Raw genomic sequence first — 12,108 nt, 5'->3', positions numbered from 1 at the left:
CAAGTCTGCTTTAGGAAGTGAACATTTCAGGCAACTGTTTATGTGAGCAGTGTGGGAGTTGGAATAAGGAATATTAAAGGCATATATAGCCTTGTGTATAAAGCGGAAATGTATTTCACGTAGAACCACATTGGGAGTGGCAGAATGCACTAATTGAGATCCTCTCAATATTTGTTGGGTCAGATCCTCTGAAAAAATTACGGAGGACCATTTTTAAAAAAAAATTTGCCTAGATAAATTCTTTTGAGAGCGTGATCTAAGTTCTCCATATGTATGTGATAAAGAATTATGAACCGGTGGTGTTGGGAATAGATTATCAAATTCTATATCACTTTCTGCTTCTGCTATGTCCCGTACTCTGGAAGTAAGAAATTCAATTATAGAATCGTATTGAGGTAAATGAAATGAGGACAATTTAAATCCTGTTCTGACGATATCCCATGATAAGAAAGTGCTGGAATTAGTATCCAGCAGATCCCCAACAGAAGAAACATGTGCACTCTGCCACTCTGAGTAATCCAATTTGCCTGAGTCAGGTGGGTAAAGTGGTGAATGCCACAGAGGAAATCTTTTCGATAGGCAAAAGGGTAAACCATATCATTTTCGTATTGCCTTCCATGTGGCAATGGTGTCTTTAAAGATAACACTTCTCTTAATTTCTGGGGGGAGTTCTGGTAATTTAGCATGTAGCAGGGTGGGTAAAGGCCAAGGTGCTGCTAAAGCTTTCTCAATTAAAATATTGGAGAAATATGACGTGTCCATAATCCAATCTTTAGCATGGCGAAAGAGAGCGGCTAAATTATATAATCTAATATCTCGGCATTGAGCGCCACCTTTAGAAGTAGGGAGACAGAGAGTGGAATAGGCAATACAAGGTCTCTTTGATTGCCAAATAAATTTAGTGAAATATGATTGGAGTAGGGAAACGTCAGAATGTTTGAGTAAAAGGGGTATTGTTTGCATTGGATATAAGTTTTCCAAAACACATCATTTTGATTAAGTGGGTACGGCCTAGAATTGACAATGGTAGAGATTCCCATCTCTGGAGATCTTGTTTTATTCTCTTAATTATAGGGCGATAGTTCAGGGAATATAGTGAGGAGGGAGTTCTGCCAATCTGGATTCCAAGAGAAGTAATATAGGATTTAGCGATGGAGACCCCCGCAGGACCCGAAGTAGACCTCTTATGTGGAGTTAGGTAAAGAAGTTGACTTTTATGTATATTGATTCTATACCCAGAGAAGGAACCAAAAAAATTTAAGGCATCTAATACTGCCGGAACATGTAGATCTGGGTTATCTAAATATATTAAAGTATCATCAGCAAAGAATGTAACTTTGATGACTTGGGAACAAACCCGTATGCCTGAGAAAAAGTCAGAAGAAATAAGATATCTAGCAAGAGGCTCCATCGCCAAATTGAACAATAGAGGGGATAGGGGCAACCCTGTCTGGTACCTTTTTGTAGGGGAAAGCTATCTGAAAGGAAACCCGGGGTATGAATTCTAGCTTTCGGAGATGTGTATATTGTGGAAATAAAGTCTTTGAATTGACTTGTGATACCAAATTTTGTTAAGGTCATGTCCAGCCACTCCCAGCTGATATAATCAAAAGCCTTTCCAGGTCTGTTGGCAATTGACGCCGAAGAGTGGCTGGAACGACCCCCAGATATGACACCAGACTGGGCCGCTAGTACCATCTTATATTAGTGAAACCAGAACGTCCTTTTATAAAGCCAACTTGATGGCTGCCTATTAGTGATGGTAGGATGTCTGCCAATCTATTGGTCATAATCTTTGCCAACAATTTTATTAAAGAGATTGGCCTGTATGAATTAGGAGATGTCGGATCCTTCCCATGTTTGTGTAGTATTTTGATATATGCAGTATCTCCCGATGGGAGCATGTGATGGTCAGTCAGAATAGTTTGGAAAGTAGAAAGAAGAGTGGGGGAGATGACAGAAGACATAGATTTATAAAATTCCGCACTATAGCCATCAGGGCCTGGAGCTTTGTTATTTTTAAGTGTAGAGATAGTGGCAGTAATTTCCTCCAATGTGACTGGGGCGTTGAGAGAATCAAGAGAAGGGGTATCAAGAGAAGGTAGAGTTAATGACTCTAGAAAGTTCTTACCAGCAGCTAGATCAAGCCTATCTTTGGAATATAGTGAGCGGTAAAATTGTTGTAAAAGTTGTGATATGACTTTAGGATCTTTTTGTATATTACCCACTGTATCTTTGAGAGCAGGGATATGTGTAGTAGGTCTACGTCCTTTAGCAAGGTTAGCTAACATTTTCCCTGATTTATTACCATAGCGGAATAAACGGGATATGTATTGATCTCTATATAGCATTGAGTTTTTCCTGTGCAATTTCGAAAGCTTGTCTAGCTGCTGTCCATTTACATTTATTGTCATCTGTAGGGGAACACAGGAAAAGAGTGTATGTGGAGCGCAGATCTTGGAAAAGTTGAAGATAGTTTTTACGTGCTTCACGTTTCTGGGCAGCCACATAAGAAATTATTTGGCCCCTTAGAACTGCTTTTGCAGTCTCCCAGAAAAGTATTGGGGATTGTGTATGTTGAGCATTGTTAGAATAAAAGTCTGACCACCATTTTTTTAATAGTTTGATAAATGATTCATCACTAGCTAAATGAGAAGGAAATCTCCAAATAATATCGGATCCCTTCTGAAAAATATCTCTTAATTGTAAACTAACAGGGGAGTGATCCGAAATTACTATATCATGAATTTCAGAGTCTTCTACTCTGCCAAGAGAGTCCGGTGACACTAAACAGTAGTCTATTCTTGACCAGGCAGTTTGGGAGTGAGAGTAAAAAGAGTATTCTCTACCATCTGGGTGTAGATGACGCCAAGAATCAGATAGGGAGGTAGAATTAAGGAAGTGGGATAAAATATTATCTGATGAAGTATATACAGTAGGGGTCTTAGTTCTTTTTTTTATCTTCAGTTGTATTAAGAACAGTATTTAGATCTCCACCAACTAATTTAAGATTATTGTCATCTTGCAGAATGAGGTTTTCCAATTTTTTTAAAAAATCAGGTCTCTGAGTGTTGGGACCATAAAGTTATATATGCTATATTTGCCCGCTGGAGTGTCAATAAGAAGATGACATATCCTGCCTTCATCATCTTGATATTGAGATAATACCGTACAGGTTAAATTTTTATGTGTAAGAATAACTACCCCGCCTTTACGGATAATAGCTGGTGAACCATAAACTGCACCCACCCAAAAACGTTTGAGTCTAAAATAATCTGATTCAGTTAAATGTGTTTCTTGCAATAATACTATATCGGCCCTAAGTCTCTTAAGATGTTTAAGTATAGAAGTCCTCTTAGATGGGGAACGTAGTCCCTTAACATTCCAAGTGATTAATTTCATAAAATATTAATAGAAGAGGAGGTGTTAAGAAGAGACCCTGGAAGCACAATAATATAGTGGTTAACCCTTTCAGGCAGAAAACGAGGATAGCATGTAGCATTTTCAAACAAACTAAAGGTGATATAACTAAGAATAAAACAGTTAACAATATAAACTAAGCGAATAAAGTGAGATGTGGACTTCACTTTTTTCGTATTGTCCAATGTTCGGAGCATTCGCAAACTCCGCATTATGGAGAAGAAATGAAGAGAAAGAAATAACTGGTGGAGAGGTCACATCAACCTCCGCTCCACTAAATGAGTATATATTAAAATTAAAGACATACACATCCCTACCCTCCTGAGAAATGTGTGAGTTGTCACAGGGAAGCAAATAAATAAAATAAAATAAAAGGGAGAGCCAGTATATAATGATTAGTACTTAAAGAAGTTGTACTTAAACCTAAAACCATACAAGGTGGAATTATACATATACATGCACACACACATATACATATACATATATATATATATATATATATATATATATATATATATATATATATATATATATATATATATATATATATATATATATATATATACATACATACATACATACATACATACATACATACATACATACTTACACACATACACCACCAAATGCATTACTACCTAAGACTAAAGAAAATAATAATGTAGTAACAAGGTGTCCCTAATATAGTATTTAGTCAACATATATAGGGCTAAATAGAGAAAAAATACTCAGGTTTAATGAGCAGCATAGCGTCCAACAGAATAGAAACGGAGTTCAAAATCATTCCATTTTTTCTACCGTGTCAGTAGGACTATCCAAACGTCGTCTCTTGTGCTTGTCTTGAATAGGTGGAGTAAGACCCTTTACATCTTTAAGGGAAGAAATGGCTTCCTCAGGAGAACTGTAAAGAGATTTGAAAACTTGAAAAAATGTTGAGCAAATGTGTGCAAAAGCTTTACGTTTTTGAACCACTGCTGCAGAGTAGTCATTAAACATGAGGATTTTGTGGCCACGAATTGCAACATCAACTGTAGATTTTTTAAAGCTTTGTAAAATGTTGTTTTTATCATTATAATTCAGATACTTGACAATCACTTGTCTGGGTTTCTGTTCTTTTTTATTTGCATCTTGCTTTTGTTTCGCTGGTGGGGGTCCCACACGGTGAGCTCTTTCCACAGTAATGTGACCTGGGATACCCAAGGCTTGGGGAATTTCTAGAGAACATATAGCATGTAATTGCATGGCTGGAATGGATTCAGGTAAACCTATAATACGTAAATTGTTGCGCCTAGAGCGGTTCTCTAGATAATCAGTCTTAATTTGTAATGAAGCTGTGACATTCATATTCTGTTGTAGTTTTATTTTTGTAGAATGTATTTCATCTTCTAACAGGCTGACTCTCTCCTGAAGTTCAGTAATCTGTGAGGTATGCGTTGCTATATCTCCCTGTATGGTTGCTAGGGAGGAAACTATAGTGGCCTCAAGAGAGGATTTTATGTCATTTAATATCATTTTGGACACTTGAATTGCCAGTGCCTTGCAAGAAATATTTAGTCCTCGTATTATGGTGTTACAGAGGTCGGGCACTAGGGTTTGTGAGGTATGTGTTTCCTCTGTGTGTGCCTCAGCAGCAGCACCTCGTGTCGGCGCCATCTTAGGTGTCCCTGTGACAGAGCTGTGAGGTAAATGAAGGAGGTCTTATGGGGAAGTGTATAACTGGTTCCCCGCTTAATGAAGTGGTGCCTCCGACTCCTCGGCACTTAGAGAAGTCAGAGATGTGGTCCGGCAGGACCGGTAATGTCAGGAGTTAGAGCAGGGAGCGATATTATGAGCGGAGGGTGGAGGAGCTCACTCACACTGCTGCCATCCCATACGCGCCGGAACCGGAAGTCTCCGGTCAACTGCAACTTATGCTGAAAGTTTTTTCTTTTCTCGCAGAATGATATAGAAAATGGAAGAATCATTTTTTTAGAGCATCTCCCTCTGTCAAAGTTACAGCAGGGTATAAAATCTGGAATATATCTGCAAGGAACATTCAGGGCAAGCAGAGATAACTTTTTGGAGGCCACAGTCTGGGTTCATGGAGATTCAGAGGAGAACAAAGAGGTATGTATACAGTAACTTAACTACAAAAAGAATTGCCTTTTTTTTTTTTTTTTTTTTTTTTTTTACAGTTTTTTTTTTTTGCAGAAGAAACGTTATTTTTTTTTAGTTATGTCATTTTGTCCTAATATAATATGTTTAAATTATTATTATTTTTTTTGCTAGGGAATAAATCTGCAAATTTTTTTTTTTCATTATGCTCTATATTTTTCTTTCAGGATTTAAGGTGGGGAAACCGTTTTTATTTGTATTCTGTTACTTGACTTAAAATCCTGTTTGTTACGGTCGGCTGCCAGCAGAGATGTCATGCAAGCACCATACATGTATGGCATTTAACATTAACCCTACCCCACTGCAAATGGGCTTATAGTTACATCTTATTTGTGTGCAGGGTATATGGAGCAGGCTTTGGACTCAAGCCTGCTCTCTACTAAGTAGCTTTCAGCAGCCAGGAGCCATCGTTAAAGGGGTACTCCAGAGTGGGGGATATTTTTAGATGTGGCTGGGGAGGAGGTGGCTGAAAAAAAAAGACGTCTACTCGCCTCCCCGGTTCCAGCGGCGGGTCCCGCATCGCGTCTCGGGCCCGCGTCAGACACCAGGAAGCGGCCGAGAACCGGGCACCGGATGCTGGAACCGAGGAGGTGAGTGGATGTCTTTTTTTTTTTTTTTTTTTTTTTTCCCCAGCCACCTCCTCCCCGGCCACATCTAAAAATAGCCCCCACGCTGGAGTACCCCTTTAATAGTCAGTGCAGAGTAGTCTCCTTGCCAGCTTTTTATGTATTTTAAATGCAGCCATATTTAATGCCATTTCTGTGTGTGATTGGTGCTGATAGCCCCCTCTGGCTGCCATGACTTTGCTATTGATATGGCAGGCTCTATCAGTAGAGTACAAATCTAATGGATCAATGCAGTATATATGTATTGCATTGATCTGTATGAGTAGCCAAGTGATTGTTCATACATGTCCTCTAGGGGGGACTACAAAAGCATATAAAGGCTATGTTCACACTGCGTATGATTCCGTCCGTAGTTCGTACGCCGCTGTACATGTGCGGCTGAAACTACGGGCGTGGAAAAAATCGACATGCGGCCGGATGTGAACGAACCGCGAACATACGCCCGTAGTACAGTTATGCTTCCCTAGCTTGTTTCGAAGCTATCTGAAACAGGTCATTTACTTGGAAATCTTCGCCCAGCCCAATAAAACTCACAGAACCTTTTGGATCGAAAAATCAAGTTCAATGTGGCTGAAATAAGTACTCCGTACGGGACCGCATAGTAATCAACGGCCGTGAGTTGGAACATTTCCGTCCTCAAAGAACGGTCTTGTTCATTTTTCACGGCAACGTATGCGATCCGGCCGTAAGCTCATACGTAGTGTGCACTGTGCGGGCGTATATCGTATACTTTCAAGCGAACGCATCAACCTCAAAACTACGTGCTTATATTCGCGGTTCGCACTATGGGCGGAAAGATACGCAGTGTGAACATAGCCTAAAAAATTATTGCTGCATGCAGAATTGTCGTAACTAATAAAGAGTCACTGTCGTCTGGGAGAACTTTTGACATGTCATAGAGCGAGAAATAGAAAATTGCTGCAGCAAATTGCATGTCAGGACTCAACGTATATACTCCCCCCAGGATAAACATGCATGCAAACTGCACAGTGTGAACAAGTGCTGGTGGAGTGCAGGCTATTAGTTTAGTTTAATTGATCCTGTATGCCTTGTTTTTTAGTCTTAAAGCCTGAGAGAGGCAGTTGGCGAAGTCCAACTCTCTTTGGAGTCACCTTAATGTGGTGAGTTGGTATATTCTATTTGATCAAATAGTTTGCTTAGATTTTTAGAACAGGTTTTTATAGTGTGTGTATATGCAGTGACTCCTGACACTTTTAAGGACAGCAATTTTCTATTTTTGAACTGGTTGGTAGAAAGAGCCGGGAGAAAACGCTCTGCAGTGTGTCCTCTCCCCGCTCTGTGTAAGAAAAAAGGAGTTGTGGTCCATAGAGGTACACTATCAAGCCAACTTTTTTTTTTTTTTTTTTTTTTTTTTTTTTTTTTTTTAACACTGAGCAGAGAGAGGATGCGTCTTCTCCCGATCAGTAGGGGTCTGAATATGCAGACATTTTGATGTTTTTTTATGTCTCTGATATGTCAAAAGTTTTCGCAAATGATAGTGACACTTTAAAATATAATTATTGATCCCACATAAACAGGTGTCATAACTGTGAAACAGGGAGCATAAATGCATTTCTCTTTGGTCACTTAAAGTTCCAGAAAATATGGAATAAAAAGTGCCACCAAACAGCTCTGTAGATTAAAAAATAGTTATAGGGGTTAGAATTTGGCAATTTGGAGCAATTTTTATTTTGTATATTTTTCTTGTAAAAAGTTTAACATTTGTAAAAGTAGTAAAACATAACAAACTGTACAAATTGGGTATCATTGTAATCTTACAGACCTGAGGAATGCTGATAACATGTCAGTTGAACATTTTAAAGATGATATCTACCCCCCCCCCCCCCCCCCCCCCAAAGTTCACCTAACAAATATACAATTGGTACCATATAAAACAAGCCCTCATATGGCTTTCTAGATGGAAAATTGTATCGTTGTCTTGGTTACAAATTGACTTTACTGTGCAGACTTAAAGCGAATGTAGCATCAGGTACATTCGCTTTAATATGACCTACAAATGGAACGGTGCCGGCACGGGGAAACCAGTGCTGCGGTCCCTTTTTCGAACCGCAGCCAGGTTCCCGTGTACGGCGCCGTTCTATCCACGAGTACCAGGCCGGGGCTAAAGCACAAGAGATGGGCCGGCCCGCCCCCACTGGGAGGATATTTCCTCCCCTCTATAATGCGGCTCGAGAGCCACGTCATAGAGGGGCGGGGGTCTCTTCCCACTGGGGGCAGGCCAGCCCGCCTCTAGTGCTTCAGCGCCGGCCTGGTACCCGTGGATAGAACTGCGCCGTACACTGGAACCAGGCAGCAGTTCAAAAAACAGACTTCAGCACCGGCTTTTCGGTGTCGTTCCTTCCGTGGGTGACAATAAAGCGAATGTACCTGATGGTACATTCGCTTTAATACACAACTGTTTTTGAACTTTCCCAGATACTCCTGCAAGGATTGCGGAACATTAACCGAGCTATGCATGAAGATATTGTCGCTGTACAGCTACTGGAAAAAGACAATTGGGTGGCTCCATCATCTGTGGTCCTACAGGATGAAGGGGAGAGTGATGATATTAGTTCTGTAGAGGAAAAAGAAAAGCTGGTATGACATTCTCTTTTAGATTTGGCACACTTTACAGTAGTTAATATGTATTATCTTAATAGGATGGCAGTGGGAGGCTTGTAAGTGTCTTGTCTCCATTCTGTCATTAGAGCTACATCACCAAACAAAGAAACAGCATATGTACACATAAGTTGCATGTCAAAAATAAGCTTTATTGAGAATCATCCCATGCAAAATACTAAAAGGGAGTAGAGACAAACCTCATGACAAAAAAAAAAAAACACCAAACAATCAAAATCACTTAAATCACAAAGTCATGTACTATGCTTGCATCCAAGCAACGACACCCCAAAAAATACAGCTAGCCCCAGTGAACACACAATGGCTGGTAACATACAGAATGGAGAGTAATGCAGTATCCACACTTTTGTAGTACATTACAGCACCATATGAGGAAAAAGGTAAGGGTCGAGGAAAACATACCATGTGTTTAGAGATAGTGTACTGTCCATACACATCTGCACCATGTTGGATTCTACAGCACATGTTCAGGGATACAACATGCTGCTTGAGGGAAAATCCTAGAGGCTATAGCAAAATAGCGCCCACAAACACAGGAAAATGTACCATGTGTTCAGAGAGCGTGTTCTGTCCATACACATTGGTGCCCTGTTGAATTCTACATATAACAGTGAGTTTAGCTGAGAAATAATGCAATAGTGCTTCCTAACTGCAGTAGGTCTCTTTGCACAATCCAGACTTAGGTCCTATTTCACGGGCCGAGGAGGGCCCAATCAACGATGTAAACGAGCGCCGATCTGCTAGATCGCCGCTCGTTTACTGGGCCTATTCCACGGGCCGATGATCGTTGAGCGAGGGCTGCAGGGACATCATTACCAATGTCCTTGCAGCATACATTACCTGTCAGGTCTTCTGCTCCGCTCCGTCCTTCTCCCCGGGTCCGGCGCGCTCTAGCTTCAGAATGGCCTGTTAGCTGACAGGCCACTCAGCCAATCACAGGCCGCGGGGGTCCCGGTCTGTGATTGGCTGAGCGCTCCGTCAGCTGACAGGCCATTCTGAAGCCAGAGCACGCGGGACCCGGGGAGGAAGACAGAGCGGAGGAGAAGACCTGACAGGCAATGTATGCTGCTGCTGCTGCTTCTCAAATCGCCAGTCGCCCGCCGTGCACCGCTATTCAACCGTAGCGATGCACGGTGGAGGAACGATGATTTTAGGTCCGGCCCTAAATGAACGATCAGCCAATGAAACGATCATCGGCTGATCGTTCTCTCTATTTTACAGAGCGATAATCGGCTGAATGGGGCCGATTCGGCCAATTATTGTTATTGTGGAATAGGGCCCTTACACACCTACAGGATCCGCAGCAGATTTGATGGTGCAGATTTGATGTGTTCAGTTATTTAAATGAAATCTGCTGCGGATACGCTGCAGAAAATACGCTGCAGATCCGGTAAGTGTGAACGCACACTTAACCATTTAACTTGTATAGCTTCCTACTGATCAGCCACTTCCACTGAGTGGTTTTAAATTCCTATGTGCACTTTTGTTACCCTGTATTAATTAAAGGTATTTTTATTTATCCCTCATCTCAATTGTTTGGTAAATATAGGGCTTCCATTAGGACACCCTCAATATAACATGTTGTATTGCCCTCCAAATGTTATCCCCTCGTGTTCAGTCATGTTTGGTTCTACAGCATGTGGGTGTGTATACAACATGCTGCTAGAGGGAAAATCACAGAGCCTACAAAAAAAATGGTGCCCACTACTGGATGCAAGATTAACCATGACATGATATACTATTTGTTCATTTATAATGTAAAAAGTATTTTTAATCCATTGTATGAAATCGTGTCATTTTGGGTGGTCATTACAGCTACAGACTGCTGAAAAAAAGTGTACAAAACCATCGGGAAAGGTTGTAGGAATCATAAAGAGAAGTTGGAGACCATATTGCGGCATGCTGGCCAAGTCACAGATTAAAGAGGTTAGTAACTGGTCTCAGATTGTGAGATTGTTGCGAAGATTGTTCTTCATGTTTCTCAGATTTCTTCTCTTTTAACGCTTTCAGTCTACTCGGCACTTGTTCACACCAGCTGATCGACGGATTCCTCGCATACGCATAGAGACACGGCAAGCATCTACCTTGGAAGGGCAGAGAATCATAGTTGCAATCGATGGTTGGCCAAAGAATTCCAGATATCCTAATGTAAGTGGAGTGGGCTGTTCTACTGTGAACTTTTAGTGACGTGTATCATAGCGAAAGGGTATTTGTAGTTACACGTTTACATACTCTACATTTGTTGAATAAACTTAAAAATCATTTATATATGACTTACATTTAATAGGCTTAATAATAAGGCATCTCTGCTTGTAAGTGTACAATCCTTTTTTGTGCGTGTAAAATAGAATTTTACTGTATGTAGAGGGGTAAACGATAAATTTTTATTATAGAAAGCTCTATGTATTGTCTTGTTTAACTGTTTTGTGTGAAATATTTTTACCACCTTAGGGTCACTTTGTGAAGACTTTGGGTGCAGCCGGTGATAAGGAGACAGAAACAGAAGTCTTGCTTCTAGAACACGATGTTCCCCATCAGCCATTCTCACAGGCTGTTCTCAGCTTCCTTCCTCAAATGCCATGGTCCATAAAGCCAGAGGTAAGAAGCCCTTCATTGATCCTTTCAATCCTTTACAATAAGTATTGTAGGCATGTTTTCTGATATATATATATTTTTTTTTCATTGTTCACTGTTACGATTTGTTAGATTTTTTTTCAGAGGTTGATGACTATTCACTTTGCTTATTCCTTAAGGACATGAAGCACAGGAAAGATCTGAGGCATCTGTATGTGTGTAGTGTAGATCCTCCTGGTTGTACTGACATTGATGATGCATTGCACTGCCGAGAGCTTGAAAATGGCAACCTTGAGGTGGGTGTAATTTGCTTTGTGCTATTCTTTCTTAACTTTTTAGCTATTGTGCACATTACACCATTTGCCTATTGAACATGGGGGACATGACATAAATGATCTGAATGCACCACATGTACATGTAACAGTATATTTTAAAGGGGAACTCTAGTGTTCCTCATAAAAAAATTAAAGGCACAAAAAGCATATATCAAGTGATCTCTGTTTCGGAAGGGAGGGGAAGGACAGAGGAGTGAAGGCAGAGTGCACCAGAAAGGGAGGATTTTCAGCAGCCTCAGGGTGTGAGGATGTGCTGCAGACAAACTGACCAGTTCATGTAATAGAAACCCATTACAAACAAGCTTAGGTTATTGGTAGGGATCAAACAGGGTTAAACCTTTCTTAACCAGAGTTCCCAT

At 40.5% G+C, this 12,108-nt stretch overlaps 1 protein-coding gene across 3 annotated transcripts in view; it reads left to right on the top strand.

Moving 5' to 3' along the window:
• The window catches only part of DIS3 (DIS3 homolog, exosome endoribonuclease and 3'-5' exoribonuclease), a 41,745-nt gene that overhangs the window by 16,510 nt on the left and 13,127 nt on the right, over window positions 1-12,108 (top strand). For all 3 annotated transcript variants that reach the window (XM_069972319.1, XM_069972320.1, XM_069972321.1), the window contains exons 6-11: window positions 5,359-5,526; window positions 8,637-8,798; window positions 10,656-10,766; window positions 10,851-10,988; window positions 11,292-11,438; window positions 11,594-11,710. In XM_069972319.1, the coding sequence (XP_069828420.1) occupies window positions 5,359-5,526; window positions 8,637-8,798; window positions 10,656-10,766; window positions 10,851-10,988; window positions 11,292-11,438; window positions 11,594-11,710 (843 nt within the window). The remainder of the gene's footprint in view (window positions 1-5,358; window positions 5,527-8,636; window positions 8,799-10,655; window positions 10,767-10,850; window positions 10,989-11,291; window positions 11,439-11,593; window positions 11,711-12,108) is intronic.

This window comes from Dendropsophus ebraccatus, chromosome 5 (genome assembly GCF_027789765.1).
Source record: "Dendropsophus ebraccatus isolate aDenEbr1 chromosome 5, aDenEbr1.pat, whole genome shotgun sequence".
Lineage (NCBI taxonomy): Eukaryota > Metazoa > Chordata > Amphibia > Anura > Hylidae > Dendropsophus > Dendropsophus ebraccatus.
Note: the sequence above shows the minus strand (reverse complement) of the source record. Positions and strands in the feature narration are given on the sequence as shown.